The sequence below is a fragment of the Mytilus trossulus genome, chromosome 1 (genome assembly GCF_036588685.1).
Source record: "Mytilus trossulus isolate FHL-02 chromosome 1, PNRI_Mtr1.1.1.hap1, whole genome shotgun sequence".
In the NCBI taxonomy this organism is placed as follows: domain Eukaryota; kingdom Metazoa; phylum Mollusca; class Bivalvia; order Mytilida; family Mytilidae; genus Mytilus; species Mytilus trossulus.
The window spans coordinates 99,254,139-99,280,661 of NC_086373.1; the positions used below are offsets into that span (position 1 = coordinate 99,254,139).

Genomic DNA, 26,523 nt, shown 5'->3' on the forward strand with positions numbered 1-26,523 from the left:
AATATTATTATAGATAGAGATAAACTGTAAATAGCAATAATGTTCAGCAAAGTAAGATTTACTAATAAGTCAACATGACCGAAATGGTCAGTTGACCCCTTTAGGAGTAATTGCCCTTTATAGTCAATTTTTATACGACCGCAAATTTTGAAAAAATTTTCGTCGTATATTGCTATCACGTTGGCGTAGTCGTCGTCGTCCGAATACTTTTAGTTTTCGCACTCTAACTTTAGTAAAAGTGAATAGAAATCTATAAAATTTTAACACAAGGTTTATGACCATAAAAGGAAGGCTGGTATTGATTTTGGGAGTTTTGGTCCCAACATTTTAGGAATTAGGGGCCAAAAAGGGCCCAAATAAGCATTTTCTTGGTTTTCGCACTATAACTTTAGTTTAAGTTAATAGAAATCTATGAAATTTTGACACAAGGTTTATGACCACAAAAGAAAGGTTGGGATTGATTTTGGGAGTTTTGGTTTCAACAGTTTAGGAATTAGGGGCCAAAAAAGGGCCCAAATAAGCATTATTCTTGGTTTTCGCACAATAACTTTAGTTTAAGTAAATAGAAATCAATGAAATTTAAACACAATGTTTATGACCACAAAAGGAAGGTTGGTATTCATTTTGGGAGTTTCAGTCCCAACAGTTTAGGAATTAGGGGCCAAAAAGGGACCCAAATAAGCATTTTTCTTGGTTTTTGCTCCATAGCGTTAGTATAAGTAAATAGAAATCTATGAAATTTAAACACAAGGTTTATGACTATAAAAGGAAGGTTGGTATTGATTTTGGGAGTTTTGGTCCCAACAGTTAAGGGAAAAGGGGCCCAAAGGGTCCAAAATTAAACTTTGTTTGATTTCATCAAAATTGAATAATTGGGGTTCTTTAATATGCCGAATCTAACTGTGTATGTAGATTCTTAATTTTTGGTCCCGTTTTCAAATTGGTCTACATTAAGGTCCAAAGGGTCCAAAATTAAACTTAGTTTGATTTTAACAAAAATTGAAACCTTGGGGTTCTTTGATATGCTGAATCTAAAAATGTACTTAGATTTTTGATTATTGGCCCAGTTTTCAAGTTGGCCCAAATCGAGGTCCAAAATTAAACATTGTTTGATTTCATCAAAAATTGAATAATTGGGGTTCTTTGATATGCCAAATCTAACTGTGTATGTAGATTCTTAATTTTTGGTCCAGTTTTAAAATTGGTCTAAATTAAAGTGCAAAGGGTCCAAAATTAAACTAAGTTTGATTTTAACAAAAATTAAATTCTTGGGCCTCTTTGATATGCTGAATCTAAACATGTACTTAGATTTTTGATTATGAGCCCAGTTTTCAAGTTGGTCCAAATCAGGATCTAAAATTATTATATTAAGTATTGTGCAATAGCAAGTCTTTTCAATTGCACAGTATTGTGCAATGGCAAGAAATATCTAATTTCACAATATTGTGAAATAGCAAAATTTTTTTTAATTAAGAGTTATCTTTCTTTGTCCAGTATAGTAAGCAAGAAATATCTGCAAGAATTTTTTTTAATTGGAGTTATCTTTCTTTGTCCAGAATCAACTTAAATCTTTGTTATATACAATATACAATGTATATTCACTTTTTACTACCAACTGATAAATTTAAATAATCTTTACCATCCAGTGATAACAAGCAGTTTTTTTACATCTTAATATTTTATGATGTATTTTAATGAGTAGTAATTGTTGCAAACTCCATTAGAATATTTTAATTGAAATTAGTTTTGGAATAAGGGAAAGGGGGATGTGATTAAAAAATTGGGTTCAATTTTTATACGACCGCAAATTTTGAAAAAATTTTCGTCGTATATTGCTATCACGTTGGCGTCGTCGTCGTGGTCGTCGTCGTGGTCGTCCGAATACTTTTAGTTTTCGCACTCTAACTTTAGTAAAAGTGAATAGAAATCTATGAAATTTTAACACAAGGTTCATGACCATAAAAGGAAGGTTGGTATTGATTTTGGGAGTTTTGGTCCCAACATTTTAGGAATTAGGGGCCAAAAAGGGCCCAAATAAGCATTTTCTTTGTTTTTGCACTATAACTTTAGTTTAAATTAATAGAAATCTATGAAATTTTGACACAAGGTTGATGACCACAAAAGAAAGGTTGGGATTGATTTTGGGAGTTTTGGTTTTAACAGTTTAGGAATTAGGGGCCAAAAAAGGGCCCAAATAAGCATTATTCTGGGTTTTCGCACAATAACTTTAGTTTAAGTAAATAGAAATCAATGAAATTTAAACATAATGTTTATGACCACAAAAGGAAGATTGGTATTGATTTTGGGAGTGTAGGTCCCAACAGTTTAGGAATTAGGGGCCAAAAAGGGACCCAAATAAGCATTTTTCTTGGTTTTCGCACCATAACGTTAGTATAAGTAAATAGAAATCTATGAAATTTAAACACAAGGTTAATGACCATAAAAGGAAAGTTGGTATTGAGTTTGGGAGTTTTGGTCCCAACAGTTTAGGAAAAAGGGGCCCAAAGGGTCCAAAATTAAACTTTGTTTGATTTCATCAAAATTGAATAATTGGGGTTCTTTGATATGCCAAATCTAACTGTGTATGTAGATTCTTAATTTTTGGTCCAGTTTTAAAATTGGTCTAAATTAAAGTGCAAAGGGTCCAAAATTAAACTAAGTTTGATTTTAACAAAAATTAAATTCTTGGGCCTCTTTGATATGCTGAATCTAAACATGTACTTAGATTTTTGATTATGAGCCCAGTTTTCAAGTTGGTCCAAATCAGGATCTAAAATTATTATATTAAGTATTGTGCAATAGCAAGTCTTTTCAATTGCACAGTATTGTGCAATGGCAAGAAATATCTAATTTCACAATATTGTGAAATAGCAAAATTTTTTTTAATTAAGAGTTATCTTTCTTTGTCCAGTATAGTAAGCAAGAAATATCTGCAAGAATTTTTTTTAATTGGAGTTATCTTTCTTTGTCCAGAATCAACTTAAATCTTTGTTATATACAATATACAATGTATATTCACTTTTTACTACCAACTGATAAATTTAAATAATCTTTACCATCCAGTGATAACAAGCAGTTTTTTTACATCTTAATATTTTATGATGTATTTTAATGAGTAGTAATTGTTGCAAACTCCATTAGAATATTTTAATTGAAATTAGTTTTGGAATAAGGGAAAGGGGGATGTGATTAAAAAATTGGGTTCAATTTTTATACGACCGCAAATTTTGAAAAAATTTTCGTCGTATATTGCTATCACGTTGGCGTCGTCGTCGTGGTCGTCGTCGTGGTCGTCCGAATACTTTTAGTTTTCGCACTCTAACTTTAGTAAAAGTGAATAGAAATCTATGAAATTTTAACACAAGGTTCATGACCATAAAAGGAAGGTTGGTATTGATTTTGGGAGTTTTGGTCCCAACATTTTAGGAATTAGGGGCCAAAAAGGGCCCAAATAAGCATTTTCTTTGTTTTTGCACTATAACTTTAGTTTAAATTAATAGAAATCTATGAAATTTTGACACAAGGTTGATGACCACAAAAGAAAGGTTGGGATTGATTTTGGGAGTTTTGGTTTTAACAGTTTAGGAATTAGGGGCCAAAAAAGGGCCCAAATAAGCATTATTCTGGGTTTTCGCACAATAACTTTAGTTTAAGTAAATAGAAATCAATGAAATTTAAACATAATGTTTATGACCACAAAAGGAAGATTGGTATTGATTTTGGGAGTGTAGGTCCCAACAGTTTAGGAATTAGGGGCCAAAAAGGGACCCAAATAAGCATTTTTCTTGGTTTTCGCACCATAACGTTAGTATAAGTAAATAGAAATCTATGAAATTTAAACACAAGGTTAATGACCATAAAAGGAAAGTTGGTATTGAGTTTGGGAGTTTTGGTCCCAACAGTTTAGGAAAAAGGGGCCCAAAGGGTCCAAAATTAAACTTTGTTTGATTTCATCAAAATTGAATAATTGGGGTTCTTTGATATGCCGAATCTAACTGTGTATGTAGATTCTTAACTTTTGGTCCCGTTTTCAAATTGGTCTACATTAAGGTCCAAAGGGTCCAAAATTAAACTTAGTTTGATTTTAACAAAAATTGAATCCTTGGGGTTCTTTGATATGCTGAATCTAAAAATGAACTTAGATTTTTTATTATTGGCCCAGTTTTCAAGTTGGCCCAAATCGGGGTCCAAAATTAAACTTTTTTGATTTCATCAAAAATTGAATAAATGGGGTTCTTTGATATGCCAAATCTAACTGTGTATGGAGATTCTTCATTTTTGGTCCCGTTTTCAAATTGGCCTACATTAAGGTCCAAAGAGTCCAAAATTAAACTAAGTTTGATTTTAACAAAAATTAAATTCTTGGGCCTCTTTGATATGCTGAATCTAAACATGTACTTAGATTTTTGATTATGGGCCCAGTTTTCAAGTTGGTCCAAATCAGGATCTACAATTATTATATTAAGTATTGTGGAATAGCAAGTCTTTTCAATTGCTCAGTATTGTGCAATGGCAAGAAATATCTAATTTCACAATATTGTGAAATAGCAAATTTTTTTTTAATTAGAGTTATCTTTCTTTGTCCAAAATAGTAAGCAAGAAATATCTTATTGCAAGAATTTTTTTTAATTGGAGTTATCTTTCTTTGTCCAGAATCAACTTAAATCTTTGTTATATATAATATACAATGTATATTCACTTTTTACTACCAACTGATAAATTTAAATAATCTTTACCATTTAGTGATAACAAGCAGTTTTTTTACATCTTAATATTTTATGATGTATTTAAATGAGTAGTTATTGTTGCAAACTCCATTAGAATATTTTAATTGAGATTAGTTTTGGAATAAGGGAAAGGGGGATGTGATTAAAAAATTGGGTTCAATTTTTCTCATTTGAAATTTCATAAATAAAAGAAAATTTCTTCAAACATTTTTTTGAGAGGATTAATATTCAACAGCATAGTGAATTGCTCTAAGAGAAAACAAAAATTTTAAGTTCATTAGAACACATTCATTCTGTGTCAGAAACCTATGCTGTGTCAACTATTTAATCACAATCCAAATTTAGAGCTGAATCCAGCTTGAATGTTGTGTCCATACTTGCCCCAACCGTTCAGGGTTCAACCTCTGCGGTCGTATAAAGCTACGCCCTGCGAAGCATCTGGTTCTCATTTGAAATTTCATAAATAAAAAGAAAATTTCTTCAAACATTTTTTTGAGAGGATTAATATTCAACAGCATAGTGAATTGCTCTAAGAGAAAACAAAAATTTTAAGTTCATTTGAATACATTCATTCTGTGTCAGAAACCTATGCTGTGTCAACTATTTAATCACAATCCAAATTTAGAGCGGAATCCAGCTTGAATGTTGTGTCCATACTTGCCCCAACCGTTCAGGGTTCAACCTCTGCGGTCGTATAAAGCTACGCCCTGCGGAGCATCTGGGTAACAATTTTTCATAAATCTAAGTAATCTTTTACAAAAATCTTCTCCTCTGAAACTACTGGGCCAAATACTTCCAAACTTTAACTGAATGTTCCTTAGTGTATCTAGTTTATAAATTGTATCCGAAGTTTTGATCTATCAACAAACATGGTCGCCATTGCTAAAAATAGAACATAGGGGTCAAATGCAGTTGTTGGCTTATAACTCAAAAACCAAAGCATTTAGAGCAAATCTGACATGGGGTAATATTGTTTATCAGGTCAAGATCTATCTGCCCTGAAATTTTCAGATGAATCAGACAACCTGTTGTTGGGTTGCTGCCCCTGAATTGATAATTTTAAGGAAATTTTGCTGTTTTTGGTTATTATCTTGAATATTATTATAGATAGAGATAAACTGTAAAGTGAGCAATAATGTTCAGCAAAGTAAGATCTACAAATAAGTCTATCTGACCAAAATTGTCAATTGACCCCTTAAGGAGTTATTGCCCTTTAAAGACTTTTTTCACAATTTGTTCATCATGTTGACTTACTTTAAAAAATCTTCTCCTTTGAAACTGCTGTATGAATTTCAGCCAAACTTAGGCTAAATGAGTTTCATTGTATCTAGTATAAATTTTATATTTTATTTCCTTGTATGTCAAGAAACATAGCTTCTATGGCTAAAATAGAACATAGGAGAAAATGATTTTTTTTTTGCTTTTGAAGAAAATAGGACGATCCAAAAAACATTTAAATAAATTGAAAAGCCAAAATAATCATTGATGAGAGATTTAACCAAAAGAATTAAGGTGAGCGATTCAGGCTCTTGAGAGCCTCTTGTTTCTTTGGCTTGTAGTTTTCGATCGCCCTTCCCAAGTACCATTTTTCAATATTTATAATACATATTCTGTATGCCTGTCTACATATTTCTAAATTGCCATTTGAAAATAACTCTGTGGTTTTTATACGACCGCAAAATTTGAAAAATTTTCGTCGTATATTAGTATCACGTTGGCGTCGTCGTCTGTGTCGTCGTCCTCCGAATACTTTTAGTTTTCGCACTCTAACTTATGTAAAAGTGAATATAAATCTATGAAATTTTAACACAAGGTTTATGACCACAAAAGGAAGGTTGGGATTGATTTTAGGAGTTTTGATCCCAACATTTTAGGAATTAGGGACCAAAAAGGGCCCAAATAAGCATTTTTTTGTTTTTCGCACAGTAATTTTATCAGAGAAATCTATGAAATTTTGACACAAAGTTTATGACCACAAAACGAAGGTTGGGATTGATATTTTGGAGTTTTGGTTCTTACAGTTTAGGAAATAGGGGCCAAAAAGGGGTCCAAATAAGCATTTTTTCTTGATTTTTGCACCAGAACTTTAGTATAAGTTAATAGAAATCTATGAAATTTAAACACAAAGTTTATGACCATAAAAGGAAGGTTGGTATTGATTTTGGGAGTTTTGGTCCTAACAGTTTAAGAAAAAGGGGCCCAAAGGGTCCAAAATTAAACTTTGTTTGATTTCATCCAGAATTGAATAATTGGGGTTCTTTGATATGCCGAATCTAACTGTGTATGTAGATTCTTAATTTTTGGTCCCGTTTTCAAATTTGTCTACATTCAGGTCCAAAGGGTCCAAAATTAAACTTAGTTTGATTTTGACAAAAATTGAATCCTTGGGGTACTTTGGTATGCTGAATCTAAAAATGTACTTAGATTTTTTATTATTGGCCCAGTTTTCAAGTTGGTCCAACTCGGGGTCCAAAATCGAACTTTGTTTAATTTCATCAAAAATTGAATAAATGGGGTTCTTTGATATGCAAAATCTAACTGTGTATGTAGATTCTTAATTTTTGGTCCTGTTTTCAAATTGGTCTACATTAAAGTTCAAAGGGTCCAAAATTAAACTTAGTTTGATTTTAACAATAATTGAATTCTTGGGGTTCTTTGATATTCTGAATCCAAACATGTACTTAGATTTTTGATTATGGGCCCATTTTTCAAGTTGGTCCAAATCAGGATCTCAAATAAGTAAGTATTGTGCAATAGCAAGAAATTTACCATTGCATGGTATTGCGCAATAGCAAGAAATCTTCCAATTGCACAGTATGATGCAATAGCAAGTCTTTTCAATTGCACAGTATTGCGCAATAGCAAGAAATATCTAATTGCACAATATTGTGCAATAGCAAGAAATTTTTTAATTGGAGTTATCTTTCTTTGTCCAGAATCAACTTAAATCTTTGTTATATACAATATACAATGTATATTCACTTTTTACTACCAACTGATAAATTAAAACAATCTTTACCATTCAGTGATAACGAGCATTTTTTTTACATCTTAATATTCTATGAAGTATTTAAATAAGTAGTTATTGTTGCAAACTCCATTAGAAATTTTAATTAAGATCAGTTTTGGAATAAGGGAAAGGGGGATGTGAAAAAAAAAAATGGGTGGGGGGGGGACCATTTTTTTTCATTTGAAATTTCATAAATAAAAAGAAAATTTCTTCAAACATTTTTTTGAGAGGATTAATATTCAACAGCATAGTGAATTGCTCTAAGAGAAAACAAAATTTTTAAGTTCATTAGAACACATTCATTTTGTGTCAGAAACCTATGCTGTGTCAACTATTTAATCACAATCCAAATTTAGAGCTGGATTCAGCTTGAATGTTGTATCCATACTTGCCCCAACTGTTCAGGGTTCAACCTCTGCGGTCGTACAAAGCTGCGCCCTGCGGAGCATCTGGTTCTTCAGATGTTATTTTGTCCCCAATTTTATTGATTTTGGGCTTAATCCATCCAGATTTAAACTAATTTGAGAGTGGCATTCATTTCGTTTGATTTATTACCCAGCAATGTTGAAAGACCTGTCAAGAATCTTTTTTTATAGAACAATTCAGTTAAAAGGTTAACTAGTGTAATGTTTGTAAATTATTTTGTTTTCAAATTATGCCTAGTTCAGTTGTGTCCAAGTTAAGATTGTAAATGCTGATACGAAGATCATGATTTTGAAATTCCAATATTAACGATATGTGATCGTTGTAGCACTCGTGTACCATGCATAATTTTACAAAGCAATGGCGATAAAATGGAGTTAAATCTATCAAAGTGTCAGAACTTTAATAATGATAAATGTCATAGTTAACAAATTCACCTTGAGATATTATAAGTGCATCTTGGTGTACTACCCAAAGTAATCGGTGATGTGCATAGTTAGGTCGTCAATTTAAGTTTGAGTGTGCAACAATGACAATTTATTGAAGCAATGTCATCAGATCGTTAATACAACAATAATTTTAGATTTATACTTCATACTTCATTTCTCTAAATAAAATTCATCCATCCGATTTGAAGACGTTAACAGTAAATAAGCCTAAGGAATTATGGACGTTTCAGAATAAAAAAACCCAAATCATCTTGTTTTATAAAGTGTTGAGATTTTCTGCATATAACCTTCTAAACATTTGCAAACAGGAACATTTTTCTTGGTAGTTTCTCTATCAACAGATGTTGGCCATACATCAGTTTCCTTATTGTCGTTATGATATGCTACTTGATCCAACAATCGTGCTCAATTGTATAATGATGAAGAAATAAGTTGGTTAGCATGTTAAAAAAGGCAAAAACTTTGACCCAAATAAAAAAAAACCTGTCAAATATTTTGTCAGGTTGGTGTTTTCTTATTATAATCCGTTCATGAATTGAATTTATCATAGCTTTTGAAACTACAGAGAGCTTATTGGAGCTCATATTTCATTGTTATTGGGCTGATATATATATATAGAATAGGGAATGAGAAAATGGGGTCAACAAACCAACACAAGAACAAAAAGCCGCCCCATAACCACCAACGGGTACTCAACGCAGTTAGAAAGACCAGCACCCGGATGTGGGCTTCAGCTGTCCCCGAAACAATTATGTATACTAGTTCAGCGAAATGGACGCCCCATTAACCGCCTGTATACACACAACGCGAAAAAAAACTTTCGTTCAAAAATGCACAAGGTTAGAGGTTCCCGACCCAGGACAGGTTTGAGACTACTGTACTAGTCTCAGGGACAGGTGCACAATGGGACAGAGTTAAACGGGTTTTTAGATCTAAATCCTCCCTGATAACTAAAGTCAACACAGCGAAGTGCACAGTAAAACTGCGGATGAACATAATTTAACAAAAGGTTACTAGCAGTTACTGACATGCCAGCTCCAGACTCCTATATATATACCTTTTTCAAATTAGACTTGATTATATTTTTTCGTTTTAGGCTTGTATTATATTTGCCTTGGGTTTAAATATTACGTTCATCCTATTGTGTATATTCAAAGGTCTATCCTAAATCGAGGTAAATATGGCATTCCAAATTCCAAATACCAGTTCGTTTCTGACATCACTGGATTTGAAAATGCTAAGGTCTATCCTTAATTGAGGTAAATTATATGGCATTCTAAATACCAGCTCGTTTCTGACATCACTGAATTTGAAAATTCAAAAGTCTATCCTTAATTGAGGTAAAATATATGGCATTCTAAATACCAGTTCGTTTCTGACATCACTGAATTTGAAAATTCAAAAGTCTTTCCTTAATTGAGGTAAATTATATGGCATTCCAAATACCAGTTCGTTTCTAACATCACTGAATTTGAAAATTCAAAGGTCTATCCTTAATTGAGGTAAATTATATGGCATTCCAAATACCAGTTCTTTTCTGACATCACTGAATTTGAAAATTCAAAGGTCTATCCTAAATCGAGGTAAATTATATGGCATTCAAAATACCAGTTCGTTTCTGACATCACTGAAGACATTACTTGTCGAAATGCGGATATGGTGTACCAATTTTTGCACCTCATGTTTGCTGTATATATCTCATCTTTTCCGTAAGATTATAGTTTTCTGTTAGGTATATTAAATTAATAACCAATTTTGTTACATCTGGCGATCCGTTTATTTGGCAATCGCCATGGCAGCCAGTACCGTTTAAGAACATCCGTTGTTCGAACTACTAGTCAAATGCGTTTTTTCAGAATATGTTTTTTTTTGGGGTTTGTTTTTTTTAACTTTTTGCCTTTTGGAAAAAGCTGGTTTGTGCTGTTTTTGACCACTCTACCAAGGAATTTGTTTTGCATTTGTCATAATAGCTTGCAATATGTGATATTGGTTTTATCCATTATTCTCATTTCGCCTTAGCTGTCAAAATTTATTTATAAAATTAATCCCAGTTTGCCTTAGTACAAATTTTCAGGTACACACAAATTAACTAAGGCGAAATGGGAGCTTCTGTAAACAATAAAATTAAGTTATGTTTTGTTTGTATTGCAATTAGTTGATATTTGTTATTTTGATGTCAAATTCTACCATTAAATACTTTTTAAAGGAATGATATATTTTTTTTTTCATTTTTGGTGTCCCACTTTTTATAGTTGCTCTTTTTCCCCCTGAAAGTGTTTTTTTTTTACTTATGTGTTATATTTTGGAAATAAAGTCTTATTAGAATGACAAATTGGATATGAACATTTCATATTTTAATGAATAAATAAAGACAATTATCATGCAAGTAAAAGGGACTGATATACACATTTGAAAATTATCGCAAACTCTTCGGAGAAACAATACAAAAAACTTAAGATAAAGCAATTATTGCTCAAAGAAAGAAAATGGCAAAAAAAAAATAAACACATTGAGATCCAATAACTCAAAAGAGTATTGGAAATTACTTAACAGTAGAAAAAAGAGAGCCCAACCTGACATCCCTATCAACAAATTATTCGATTTTTCAAAAATCTGAACGCCGCCCAAGAAATTGAGGAAAATACAAATATTCCAACTGTAAACCGGAATGATGTCGATAGGCCTAATGAAGATCTAAACAGAAGAATTTCTAAAGACGAAATTCTTAAGAGCATCAACAACCTAAAAAATGATAAAGCATTTGGGGATGATCCTATAATAAATGAATATATCAAGTCTACAGCTAGTTTATTCATTGAATTTTACGAAAAAATATTTAACGTTATATTTCGCACTGGTATTATACCTGACAGTTGGCTAGTTGGTTACATTAAGCCTGTTTATAAAAATAAAGGTAACAAGTTGGACCCCAAACATTTTAGACCAATTACCATTTTGAGTTGTATGGGGAAACTTTTCACCGCAATTTTAAGCGAGAGACTAAATCTTTTATCTGAAGAATTCATGATTTTAAACGAAAACCAATGTGGTTTTAGAAAGGGTTATTCAACAACCGATAATTTATTTGTGATATATAATTAGCACAGTTTTGGAGATTTTTTAATATTTTTTTTTATTAAAGTTTATGTTATGTAATTAAACAAGTCTGTGAGAAAATATATTTTTTGCTTTCTATTAAACTTTTTGTGTTGCATAATGTGAAGGATAATTAAATTATTTTGATTTTTCTAACTGCATGAATTAAAAAAAAATGCAAACAATATTTCAAAAGAAGCAACTTTCCAACTACATTTATTTTCTTGTAGATTTTTCCTGATTTCACAACTGTTGAAATCACTTAATTTATTTAAAAAAAATAATTAAAGAGAAACAAATCCCTAACTACATGTTGTTCAAATTGCTATAAAAACACAAAGATTTAATTTGTTTATTTAATATTTTTATCTAAATTCACATTTCGCCTTAGTTCAATTCCCATCTGGCCTTAGTATATTTTATACCTTTTTTACCTGGAATTCACAGCTAAGGCGAAATGGGAACACACCCTTCTGACCTGTCATCTATTTCAAAAATAGCAAACGCTTCGGACTTATGCCCCTGTCAAATATGATATTAAATAGCTTATGAAGTATACCAGATAAAATATGATATGAGTGCTTTAAACACTCATTTAGATTGAGATCACCATCATATCGTTTATGACGCTTTAATTTTTTATCTGCCTTGGCTTTTGAATTTTATTAGTAAATATAAGTTCAATTAACCCAATATTTAATCCAGTACCTACTATACTTCGTTTTGGTTTCATACACTTGCATCGTTTTCATTTGCAATACCAGCATTTCATGTTTTAAAATTGTTTGTAAATATATTCATAGGTATATAGTAGTTTGAGGGGGATTTTTCTTTCTCTTCAATAATTATTTTTAAAGATTTGTTCACCTGATATTATGTTGACACTGACTCAACAAATGAATCATATTCCACACTGTAAATTGTAATGAATAGATCGAAACTAACACCCTCTTATATAATTTGGGTTTTATTTATTACCTTTTCCGTGAAAGAATATTGCTGATATTTATAAACATGGTAACTTGATAAACCCACTGATGTAAGTTAACATTACTTTACCACGAATGCATCCCGGCTTTGTGTCGCCGTATTCCAAAATGAAAAAAAAATGATAATATGTATCTTTATTGCATCTTTGAAGACAAAAAAATATCTGGGTTTAAAGTATTTATTGCTTATTAAAACGAAATCGACTATGTACCGAACATCTTTTTTCAGTCATCAAAAGTATACCTTACTTGGATGGAGAGTTGTCTCATTGGCACTCACACCACATCTTCCTATATCTACTTACTGTTAGGAAACGTGAGTGCTGTTAGATTACAACTAACGTTTATAGCATTTCTTTGTTCTTTATGTACCATTATTCTATGTAGTGTTTTGTATAATTTCATCTTTTCTTTGACATTTTTGACAAACTTCAATGTTCCATAAATTTGTTCTTTCAATCACGTTTGGTTCAGTACTTCTTGTATTTGTTCTTTCTATCACGTTTGGTTTCTGCTTGCATTTAGTTTTTTTTTTGTATTTGTTTAATTGCCACATTTAGTAACTATCACCCGTTCTACACTTTGGGGTTATTTTTTACTTTGTCCATAAACTGGCAAACAAAGAAATCTGCATAATATTTTATTCATCGATGTAAGTTCACTGACAAATTCAACCGAAAGTCACGCTATTCATCCTAATATAAAGATATTTTGATTTATGTAACACATTACAAGTTTTATCTGAATACATAAATATGTCAGTGAACTTACAAAGACATTGTTAGTTTTGGTTATATTTTGTTACATTTCAAGGCTACCAGAGCGACTTACATGAACACCCCTTTTAAACTGCAACTGATTTCTGTTTTGATCATTTGATCATATATGGTTCTATTTGTTAATGTTTCTATGAAGTTTGAAAAATCGTACAAAGATTGAAAATGCACCCAAGAAATTAATCAGATATGTATTATGATGTATGTTCTCTTTCTTATTAAGAAATCAATGTTTCGACTATATACAATACTTGATAATTTTATTTAAGAAATAATTGATGCAAGCTATACCTTATTGTAGTTTTAACATGACTAGGCATTATATGCGTGATTTTTTTTGCGCGAGCGATAGTGAGGTCAAATATGTCAATTTCGGAATGCAACACATTACAGTCATAATAAATGAATAAGTAACATCATGTGCACCATTTAAGTGTTTGAAAGTGTTTTAAAGTTAAGGAAATATATTAAGTGCATGATAATTTGAAAATAAAATCATTATTCTGAAGAAGTCAATATACGCATGTGCAAACAAGATTTAGATTTAGAGCATGGGTTTGTTCACAAAGCGAAAGAACCACCGTCATATTAGAATATACAACAGAACAAAACACTTACAGCCATGGTATTTATGTGTACACTACCAGCTCAAAGCACGAGACAAATCAAAACATTTACATATAGTTCAGTCAATCTAGCATAAATTTGACCTTAGCCTAAAAGTAATTGCAACAGAAGATTTTTAAGTTTTAATCTTTAGCTTTATACTTCAAATTTACACAGAAAAAAGTCCCATAAAATCTAACTTGAGGAAGACTAAAACAAGGATGTGTCCAAAGTACACGGATGCCCCACTGGCACTTTCATTTTCCATGTTTCATGGACCGTTAAAATGGGTCAAAAGCCTAATTCGGCTTTAAAATCTAAAAGGTCATATCATAAGCATCAAGTGTACTAAGTTTCAAGTTGATTGGACTTCAGCTTCATCAAAAACTACCTTGACCAAAAACTTTAACCTGAAACTCCCACTTTCATTTTCTATGTTCAGTGGACCGTGAAATTGAGGCCAAAAGTCCGATTTGGTTTTAAAATTAGAAAGATTATATCAAAAGCATCAAGCGTACTAAGTTTCAAGTTGATTGGACTTCAGCTTCATCAAAAACTACCTTGACCAAAAACTTTAACCTGAAACTCCCACTTTCATTTTCTATGTTCAGTTGACCGTGATATTGGGGTCAAAAGTCTAATATGGCTTTAAAATAAGAAAGATCATATCATAAGCAACAACTGTACTAAGTTTCAAGTTGATTGTACTTCGGCTTCATCAAAAACTACCTTGACCAAAAACTTTAACCTGCGGACGAACAAACGAACGAACAAACGGACGGACGGACAGACGGACGAACGAACGAACGAACGGAGCCACAGACCAGAAAACATAATGCCCCTCTACTATCGTAGGTGGGACATAAAAATCACCATTTAAAATTCCTATGGAGATTTGTATTGAAAAGGGAGATAACTCTTGCAAAAAAGGCAAAAATACCAATGAAAATTGATACAAAATTATAACTTTACCGCTTCTATTCATCAGAATGTATTAATTCTTGATTTTTTAGCGGTCTTGACAGTATAATAAACAACTCTTAAGGTGTTTTCATATATTTTATCAAGCTAGTATCTAGATTTCGTAATTCATTAGTTGACCATTTATTAAATTTTTCAACACGTCAAGGTAAAGAATCTCAAATTTAATAAAAATAATTAAGCATGTATTCTTCTTTTTGTGGTTTAAAGTTTCTTTAGATAAGTGAGTTGCTGAAGTTATATACAGATATAAACATTACCTTTTCACATTATTTTTTCAAAATGGTTACAAAGCTTCAAATTTGCAAACTCTTTAATGATAAATGCACGAAGAAAAAAACCCTACCCATACCACTTCGGTTTTGTACATTTCATGAGCAGGAGATTATATATTTCAGTCAAATACAAACTTATAACCCCATCAAAATATCATACTGTACATAAATTTCAAGAAAAACAACCAAAAACTGACCAAAAAAGGCTCATTTTTGTGAGAGTTATCTCCCCTTCCAATGTTAATTTCCATAGGAAATTAAAAGTGCTAATTTTGAGTTTTCCTCAAGTTAGAATTTATGGGACTTTTTTTCTGTGTATATAAAGGGCATAATTCTATAGATTAAAACTAAAACACTTTCTGTTGCAATTAGTTTGAGGTTAAATCTTAGTTTGACTAGACTAATAGTTCACATACATAACATGCCGCTACGGTTTAAACCTTTATCTTACCATGGAAGTATTATATTGAATATGAATATAATACTTCCATGATCTCCCATGCCAAAAGTGTCATTCCCTCATTGCGTAACTTTGGATCAGAGATGATTTTGAAAGTTAAAAACTTCAAAACTAGTTATGTGTTAATAAATGATAGGTATAATTATTATAGTCCGATTTTTTAAATCCACACCAGTGTAACAAGTCTAAGGGGACTGTAAACCAACGATTATATTACAAAATAAGTAGATTACAAAATAAGTTTTTGGTATGGCACAACTGTAAAGATAAACAAGAAATGCACGCAGACAGTATATATAATTCTAATTTCCTTATTATAATTCCTTTATTCTACATTAATGCTAAAATAACTAAATGACCAAAACATTTCATTTGCATCTCGGTCTTATAAGTAATTCTGTTGTTATGATGTTTCATCCGATACTGAATATCTTTATCTACATCATTTCCACAATGTTTCATGTTTCAGCTTTTAATGGAAATTCATTGTACTTAAAGACTGAGACCATGTATATATATATATTTACAAAATCCCAGATAAAATTAACCAATGACTAAACATGACTTTTTGTTTTAATATCGCTGTGAAGTCATGAATCCTTCCCATTACAGAATCCTTTTAAGGGTTAAGGGTCCTGAAAGCACTTTATACCTGAGAGTATTTGATGTGAAATCTTTGAAAGTTTACGTATCTGGCGCCGGATCACACTGCAGTATGTCAATCACAAACTGGATTTTCTCGGCTCCCTCTATAAACTCATCTAGGCTTATCTGATTGTCCGAATTTTTATCAAGAACATTAAAAATGTTTTTGGTCATATTTTCTATTGATGTAAATTCTTCAGGTAAACGACTGTTTGTCATTTTGCATACAGCCTACCAATGATAAAAAGCAAAACATTATAACGTTATATTTTAATGATCGTAATAAAACTAATCTTAATTATTTACATATGATAAAATCATAATATAATTTTGCAGTAAAATCGATTAATAACTAAGGTACATGCATATATCCGTCCCTTCTCTTATAGTGGACCATAGTGGTTAATATAAGCACCATTTACATATTTCTTCGATTAGACACGTTTATCAAATTTTGGGTCTCAAGCGCACCTGCAGAGGTTATTTTGACACCTTGCGCACTTGTATCTGTGTCATACTTTGTTTTATAGTTCAGTCCGCGACTACTATATCTATTGTTATCAGATTTTATAGCTACTGTATTAATGTTTATGTAATATAATAGTTGCCTTTATAGTTTTTAAAGGCCGGAGATGACATAGTTTCTTTTTTTTTGGCGGGATGAAACCACATTGTCGCAACCGATCAACAGTGCAGATTACACCACTTCATTCTATAGCTCTTTAAAAAATAACCGAAATCAATACAATAACAAATACATTAAGACTCAGAAATTAAACAAAACATCTATAGAAAATAGCAAAATAACATGAATACATTGCACCGACAATGCATCACATGCGTGTTAAAGGGACAACTGTATGTGTAAAGACTAATACAAAATGTATACAAATTTCATGTGAGAACTTCCAATTGTTAATTGAAAAAAAAACCATCATTACGTAAAACATTTGCATATCAATCAGCTTATTAATAAAAGTATAATGACTTACATTGAGAATATGGTTCATTTCATCCTGAGAGATATAGCCATTTTGATCAATGTCATACATACTAAAAGCCCATTTCAGTTTTACACCGGGGTCTGTACTTCCAGACATACACAATCCCAGAATAAACTCCTTAAAATCAACCATATTATTATTGTCTACATCGAAGGTACGAAATACTTGTCCAGCAAATATTGAAGCATCACCATCAAACAAGCTGTTATAGACTCTAATGAATGCTGTCCTTGAAAGAGCAGTTTCACCTTGGCCAAGATGTTTCTCGAAGTCTTTGTACCAATCTTGAATTTCATCCTTTGTAAAGTCTACATCAATGTGATGTTGGAGTTCGTTGATAGTTTTAGGTTGCAGCTTCTTTGAGGATATTTTGGCGCCCATTTTGGAACTTTTTCTGCAACAATGAAAAACACATGTAGATGAACTCTGTCAGAGTTTCGTGCTTTTAGACATTTTCTCATATAAATTGAAATATTTTCTCAGTCCTTATATTCACTATAAAGAAGAAATTGCGACTTAGTTTTACGTGGAATTAATCAGTCTACTCTAATTCCATTTCCAGAATTGTACAACAAGTTAAAAAACGAATATTTGAGTTCAAAACAGCGCCAATCAATCATATTTCTGGCATCTTAGCTCAATTGCATGCTGGGAACCTATAAAGTCAAATAATCAAACCAGTAAGCTCAGAGCAAATTTGCATGATTTTATGATTTTGGGGGTTTTTCTTATATATATACATACGTCATCTTACTTTAAAAAGACCCGGAAACATTTCATTTTATTCAGTTTAAAATTTGATAATATTCTTGTAAAACTTAATAGAAGAAACCATATCTTGGCTGAAACGTATGAGTTATCATTACCATTTACACCATGTGCATATAAACTTATGCTTACCTGATGTAAACTGTTTATGAATTTAGACGAACTGACGACAGTAACTCTTCTAGCTTACTTTAAATAATACAAAAATCGGAAATTCAATATGTGGGAAAACCTACTCTATTTTAGGGAATAATAGCACTTTCTTAAGTTACAACCATTGTTAAAGTTGTAAAGGGGTGTAATCTATGGGATGACTGAACGCCTCAGAAATTGTATCCGCTTCATTATTTGGTAGATATTATCGATTAAAAAAAATATCCTACGCCTTCAAATTACGCCATCAATTATACAAATAGAAGATTTAAACCATTTTATGTTCATGCTGTGTGAAATTATTCATTGAAGTTTTCGCAATATATCATTATGAGATTTACAGATTTCATAAGACGAATGAACTTAACTATATATATATAGCACATGGTCTCACAAGACGAAAATTATTTTACACGGGTATAACTGACAATTTTTTCACAGTCGACCAGAGGGCAATCAGAGTATGCATGCGGATATACTTTAATTATTATACTTACCCTCCCATTTCCGGAGATACTGACAGCATATCCGTTTTTCTTGGAACTCATTTTGACAACCGATCTTTGTGGAACATCACAACTATTAAAGTTGTTACAGACACATTTTGAAATAAGATTGATTGGTGATCGCTTTACGCATCACATATTAAAGGCTTATATATCGCAGCGATCGGAATATTAAAGACATCAAGTGTACACAAACGTAGATAGATTCTGAATGATTATTCTGCTCTCAGATAATGAGGAAATATATTCATTAACATAAACAAAGTTCAACAAGCAGATATATTTGATGGACAATTCCTTAATTTGCGAGCTTTTTGAAAATTGCATTAAATATATATAGTGAAATGTCACTTTTTATAGAATTCCTTCGAGTTTAGTTATACTCTCTCAAACAGACTATATTTCTAACAAATAAAAGAAAGTAAATGTTTTATCAATCTATGATAATACTAGCGTGTACCTCTTCTGTAACGGAATTTTAATGATGCAATCCGATAAGTCACTTTAAAGCCCGCGTCACACTGTCCCGATTTTTATATACGATGGACACCCGAATGCGAAAATTGCAAGTTCGCACGAAGTTGGTCCCGATCTCGTTAAAATACAAAAAAGTGACCGAAGCAATTACGATGAATAACGAAGTCTATACGATGGTGCCGAAATTATATACGATAGCAAAAGATGGACATACGAAGGTTAACCGAAGACCGGTATTTAAGCTTCATATCTCAGCCGAAGCCTAAACGATGGATCACGAAGGCTACACGATGGATAACGATGATGGCGCGATGGCCATACGATGTCTAAAATGCGTTCTACCAGTTTTGAACTTGTTTATGATACGAACAGAATTTCGACAACATATCGTTTCTGTACAAGTCTGCCGTGCATGGCGGGAAATCGATCTTTAACCTAATTCTTATAAAACTTAGTTTATTATCCCCTCACCTACTCAATGTAAGTTGCGTGTAAATAAAATTGTTATGGGTACTCTAGAACCAAAATGCTCAAAATTTGGTATGGTGTTACTTGTTAAGAACATCTTAAGCGCTATTGACTTTAAAGTTCAAAGGTCAAGGTCACAGTGGCAGTTGTAATACAAGGCAATATCACCCTTGTGTACACTCTAACACCAATATGATTAAAAAGATTTTAACCATATTTGGTATATTGTTGCTCCTTTTAATGATCTGACATTTTTTACGTTCAAGGCCAAAGGTCAAGGTCATGCAGATGGACTTGTTTTTCTCCTTGAAATAGCGTAATACACAGGAAATTGGTTGCTTAATTTTTTACCTGCTTGTTAAAAAGACAATGTTAAAGGTATTTCCAGTTACTGATTGTTTTGGTTGATTTCCAAAAAAAATAGTTTATGTATCAAATATGCATATTCAATTTACCATTTTCTGCATGTTTCATATACAAATATAGTGTTCATATTTGTCCCCAATATGTTACATACGAGTGGGTCTCATTGGGGTCTAAGTGTGACGCGGGATTGCCGATTTTTTGTAAGCGTGACACGTGAAAGTCAAATTGTTGTGTCGTGAAAACGGGAAATGAGGTCTTGCATGACCCGGGAAATGACAAAAAAATGAGAATTGCTTACGTATATAGTGTAAGTGGGATACGGGAATCTGACAAAACAGTAATCGGGATCCGGGATCGGAACCCCCCAATGAGACCCCCATTTGAGGGGATGCCATGCTCGGCATTGTCTTGTTTGAACTGTAAAATATGTGGACTAGTCTGAATAATAACCCATAATTATGCCCATGTTTAGGGTGCAATCAACAGTTTTTTTCTATGACGTCATATTTTGAGGGACCATCTATAATTGACCCTTAGTGGTGCTAATGTTAATGAAGATACTTGTATAAAACTAGATATCATTAGAACCAGAATTTTCTCTAGTTTATAATGAAATAAAAATAAATTGTACTTTTAATAGTACCAAAAAGTTTTATCCAGAGAAAATGGGAAAAACATTGCCTAATCTATGCATAAAAAACATGAAATCAGGCCATGTGCACACACATGCAGACATGATACATGCACATTTTTTATATTCAAAACTGTATGAATTTCATAGGTTTTTACCTGGTCTTTCTAAACATTTATGCTTCAGGCTACGTTCGCCTGCTCCAAAAAGAGCTACAGTGGGTGTAAATAAGTTTTGCACTTTTCACTGCCAAAAAAACAGGATGTTTACAGTTTGTCTCCCCTTAAAACATGTGTATTTAATCTAATTTTTAAAAATTATTTTAATCATTCAACCTGTTTTAATTGAAGCTAATTAACTTATTTTTACAATCAAATATAAAAAACATGATACTTTTTTACCAACTGTGTTGATAAAAAGGGACTTCCCTTCAAGTCTATTTTTAGTCGGGGAATAACCCCTAGTTTTTTATACGAAACTGTTTATAGCACCCTTACTGGTCTATCTTATAGGTAAGGTAATGGGTTCGTTGATCCCTTTTATTCAAAAAGAGCTCTTTCCAGGAGAATATCATAATAATATAGACAAAAGGAAGGATGTGGAGAAAGCAACAAATGCGGCAAAATATGACATATAGAAAACAAAATGGTTATGGAGTAGACATTCGTGTGACAACAACTCAGACGATACATAAAAAAATCAGAATAATGAAGAAAAAGTTGGCTTCCCTATATACGTGAACCTGCAGTGTTGTTGTACGAGGCGCGTTTATGATTTTCATTATGTAACTTGATATGAAAAATTGACAAAAATAATATTTGACTTGTAAAAGTAAATCCGGAGCCTGTAATAGCTGCTCTTCTTGATCCATTTGAATTAGTAGAAACAACGCTGTCGCCTTTCTTGATCTCATAGAATCATATGATATGAGCATCATGTTTTGTGAACGCTTTACTTAACTGTCGTATTAGACTGGCCAGTGCATATCGCGCAAGGCACTTTAAATGTATTTTAGCGCGAAAATTAACTTACATTTAGCTGGATTTATTGCCGTCGTAGTTCCGTCTTGTCGCCTTCGTACTTTTATTCGATGGCAACACGACGGGATTACGAGGTCTTCACGTAGTCGTGTTGCCATCGTAAGAACTTCGGGTAGCTTCGTGATTCATTCGTGTAGACATCGTAATGTCAAAACTGCCCGATGGAAACGATGGAAACACGAATGCAATACGATGTTCAAAGATGCATTCCCGGTGACATTACGATGGTGAGGAAGGTGATACGAACTCAATACGAAACCTCAACATCGGACGCACCTTCGGGGATTTTTTAACATGTTAAAAAAATTAGAACCCTTCCTGAAATTGTGCCCGAAGGTTAGAAAAAGTGGCCGATGGTTAAAGATCGATATGGATACGATCAGTCCCGATTTGGAAATTTCCATAATCGCGTTGCCATCGGTGTTAAAATCGGGACAGTGTGACGCGGGCATAAACACGCGCATATCGAATCAACTGAGAAATTTATAGTACTCAATAAGCAGGAGCCAACGGTACATAACCATCGAGGAAAGGTTTATGTCGTCCCGTTTATTGTAAATTGTTGTATGGATTTTGCCATATTGAATTCTAAAATCAATATCTAAATAAGGATATCAGTCGCCATAATTGGTTGTTCCTGAAACGCGTATCGCGCGTTCTGAAATATATGTGATACAATTGAAGGTCTGAAAGGTCAGCATCCCTGCTGATGACCTACCAGTTGCCTATGATACCATTCTTGGATAGCTAATGCTTCTGTTGTTCGCATCCGCTTACTCCTATTAAAAAAATCAAAAAAATCGCGTATGAGATAAGCCGGTGACTTTTAAGTACCTAAAATCAAGCATTTAAATTTTTAGTTTTCATATCTTCTAAAAAGTTAAATAACAAGGAAATGCATGATTCATGGAGTATTAGTTATTGGTCCTTTTATAAATTTCCCAGTAATACAAAGTTACTTTTAAGAAGGCGGCAATTATGTGTATTTTAGCAAACCGCGCACCATTAGACAGAAAGTCATACAAACTGTACCTAAAGATTTTAAAATTCAATTTAATTTTTATTAATCTGCATTTTGAAATTTAGATATTTTATTACACTTTTTTTCTTTAAATTACAAATGTTACTTTGATTTGATTGGAAGTGTAAACATTAGTAAACGGTAATTACAACGTACCACAATGCTTTATGATTGTTGGTTGTGGTTACAATGCTTTAGGTTTCACGAAAAAAGTGTGTTTCACAATGCTTTAAGTTTTATGATACCTTGTTGTTCACAATGCTTTAAGTGTGGTTACGATGCTTTAAATTTCATGATACAGTATGTTTCTCAATGCTTAAGTGGTTACGATGCTTTAATCTTACATCATACCTTGTGGTTTGCAATGTCATAGTTTCTTTGTATTAATTAATCGTTTTTGATTCACAATGCTTTAAGATTACTAATGTATAAAGGCAAACAGTTTTTATTATATTGGTTTAAATTTAAACATCTAGTGCTTTTCGTTTTCTGTTTTCTGTTTTCACTTTTCAAATTTAATAGAATTGGTTTTACACAAAAATAAAATGTTGAATTGTTAAGATTGTGTGTGTATTACATGGGGTGGTGATGGTGGTGTTCGGGGGATTTAGGGGCGCATTTCCCGATTTAAACCTTCAAGAATGCGCAGATAACGATCTATCGTCTTGTGTATGTGTAAAGTAAGGAGTATAGGGAATAGCATCTGAAAAGCCGGTATGCGAATCTAATTATATTTAAAAATGGTTGCGGTTGATACTGCCACATCTTTTTTTACGGAATTTAACTAGCAGTTTTCTTTAAAAGTTTGGCTAGTGCATGCTTTAATTTACTAACTTTGATTGTTATAAATGTTATTTGTACTGATAAAATCATTCACAGATGCTTCCTGTTTTTGTATTACCTTTTTATTACTTTTGTAATTTTATTTACATTTAAACAGAACTGCTAACAATTGGTTGTATAAGTATTATTTAAAAATATTATTATGCAACTTGCGTGACTTGATATTTGATACTTTTTCTTCAACTCACAAAAGTTAATTTAACTTGTTTTGAAGTTTTGATAAAAGATAACATTGTGACTTCAATCAAATGTGCAATGATTTGGGTTCGTCGATGGTTATATTTTTCTTTAATAAAGGGTTTACATTCGTCACTTTACTAGCATTTCTTACATCACATCCTTAATATGCTCATAACACGTTAGATTTCGACTGAAGGTTACGATATGGAGACAGGTTATTGTTTAAAAAACGTATTCGATCCTGCCCTAATCAATTATGTTTTTTAATGTTGTATAGTCAACGTTGTATATCCTACTTTGTAAAGAATCACTCTGATTCAAACAAAAAATTCTCTGAAACCGACATTATCCAGATGCTTGATTTCTTGATTGACAACATATTTGTAACGTTTGGAGGACGTGTTTTTCAACAGACTGTCGAAATTCCAATGGGATCCAATTGTACCCCTCTTCTTACAGACTTGTTTCTGTATTATTATGAGCCTGACATCATAGAGAAACTTCTTATGAATAAAGATAAGAAATTAGCAATATCCTTTAACTTGGCGTTCCGCTATGTAGATGATGTTCTCTCACTAAATAATACAAAATTTAGTGACTGTTGAACGAATCTATCCCATCGAACTGGGGATAAAGATACAGTTAAGTCTGCCTCATATCTTGACTTACATCTAGAAATTGACAATGAGGGTCGGTTGAAAACAAAACTTTACGAGAAAAGAGATGATTTCAGCTTCCCATTTGTGAACTTTATATGTAGCAACATACCAGCAGCGCCTGCATACGGGGTATATATCTACCAATTGGTACGATATACCCGAGCTTGTATTTCCTTGATAGAGGATTGCTGCTCACAAGAGAGCCATTAAACCAAGAGTTCCAAATGGTGAAAATTAAATCATCCCTACGTAAGTTTTACGGACGCCATCACGAGTTGGTTGACCGTTACGTAATAACCGTTTCACAGATGATATCGGATATGTCGTAACTACAATACCCTTCCATTTTCACGAATGTGATGTACCGAATTAGACTATTTACCGGATGTGTAATAACAAGCAACACGACGGGAAGCACCTGACATCACACCCAGTTTTTATTGGGGATCGTGTCGCTTAGTCTTCAGTTTTCTATGTTGTGTCTTCTGTACTTTTATTTTTCTGTTTGTCTTTTTATTTTCAGCCATGGCGTTGTTAGTTTATTTTCGATTTATGACTTTGACTGTTGCTCTGGTATCTTTCGTTCCCCCTTTTTAGCTCACCTGGCCCGAAGGGCCAAGTGAGCTTTTCCCATCACTTTGCGTCCGGCGTCCGTCGTCGTCCGTCGTCCGCCGTCCGTCGTCGTTGTTAACTTTTACAAAAATCTTCTCCTCTGAAACTACTGGGCCAAATTGAACCAAACTTGGCCACAATCATCATTGGGGTATCTAATTTAAAAAATGTGTATCGTGACCCGGTCAACCAACCAAGATGGCCGCCACGGCTAAAAATAGAACATAGGGGTAAAATGCAGTTTTTGGCTTATAACTCAAAAACCAAAGCATTAAGAGGAAATCTGACATGGGGTAAAATTGTTGATCAGGTCAAGATCTATCTGCCCTGAAATTTTCAGATAAATCAGTCAACCCGTTGTTGGGTTGCTGCCCCTGAATTGGTAATTTTGTGGAAATTTTGCTGTTTTTGGTTATTATCTTGAATATTATTATAGATAGAGATAAACTGTAAACAGCAATAATGTTCAGCAAAGTAGGATTTACAAATAAGTCAACATGACCGAAATGGTCAGTTGACCCCTTTAGGAGTTATTGCCCTTTATAGTCAATTTTTAACCATTTTTCGTAAATCTTAGTTATCGTTTACAAAAATCTTCTCCTCTGAAACTACTAAGCCAAATTGAACCAAACTTGGCCACAATCATCATTGGGGTATCTAGTTTAAAAAATGTGTGGCGTGACCCGGTCAACCAACAAAGATGGCCGCCACGGCTAAAAATAGAACATAGGGGTAAAATGCAGTTTTTGGCTTATAACTCAAAAACCAAAGCAGTTAGAGGAAATCTGACAAGGGGTAAAAATGTTTAACAGTTCAAGATCTATCTGCCCTGAAATTTTCAGATGAATCAATCAACCCGTTGTTGGGTTGCTGCCCCTGAATTGATAATTTTGTGGAAATTTTGCTGTTTTTGGTTATCTTGAATATTATTATAGATAGAGATAAACTGTAAACAGCAATAATGTTAAGCAAAGTAGGATTTACAAATAAGTCAAAATGACCGAAATGGTCAGTTGACCCCTTTAGGAGTTATTGCCCTTTATAGTCAATTTTTGACCATTTTTCGTAAATCTTAGTTATCTTTTACAAAAATCTTCTCTTCTGAAACTACTAGGCCAAATTAATCCAAACTTGACAACAATCATCTTTGGGGTATCTTGTTTTAAAAATGTGTCCGGTGACCCGACCATCAAATCAAGATGGCTGCCACAGCTAAAATAGAACATAGGGTAAAAGGCAGTTTTTGGCTTATACCTCAAAAACCAAAGCATTTAGAGCAAATCTGACAGGTGGTAAAACTGTTTATCAGATCAAGATCTATCTGCCCTTTAATTTTCAGATAAATCTGACAACCCATT

General features: G+C 32.6%; 1 protein-coding gene across 1 annotated transcript; it reads right to left on the bottom strand.

Moving 5' to 3' along the window:
* Positions 1–16,098: 16,098 nt before the first annotated feature.
* Positions 16,099–18,367, bottom strand: LOC134693254 (neurocalcin-delta B-like). The gene is made up of 3 exons (XM_063554001.1): positions 18,342–18,367; positions 17,430–17,835; positions 16,099–16,668 (listed from the first exon to the last, which is right to left on the bottom strand). The coding sequence occupies exons 2-3, from the start codon at positions 17,820–17,822 to the stop codon at positions 16,477–16,479; spliced, it is 585 nt and encodes a 194-aa protein (XP_063410071.1). The 5' UTR covers positions 17,823–17,835; positions 18,342–18,367; the 3' UTR covers positions 16,099–16,476.
* Positions 18,368–26,523: the final 8,156 nt, after the last annotated feature.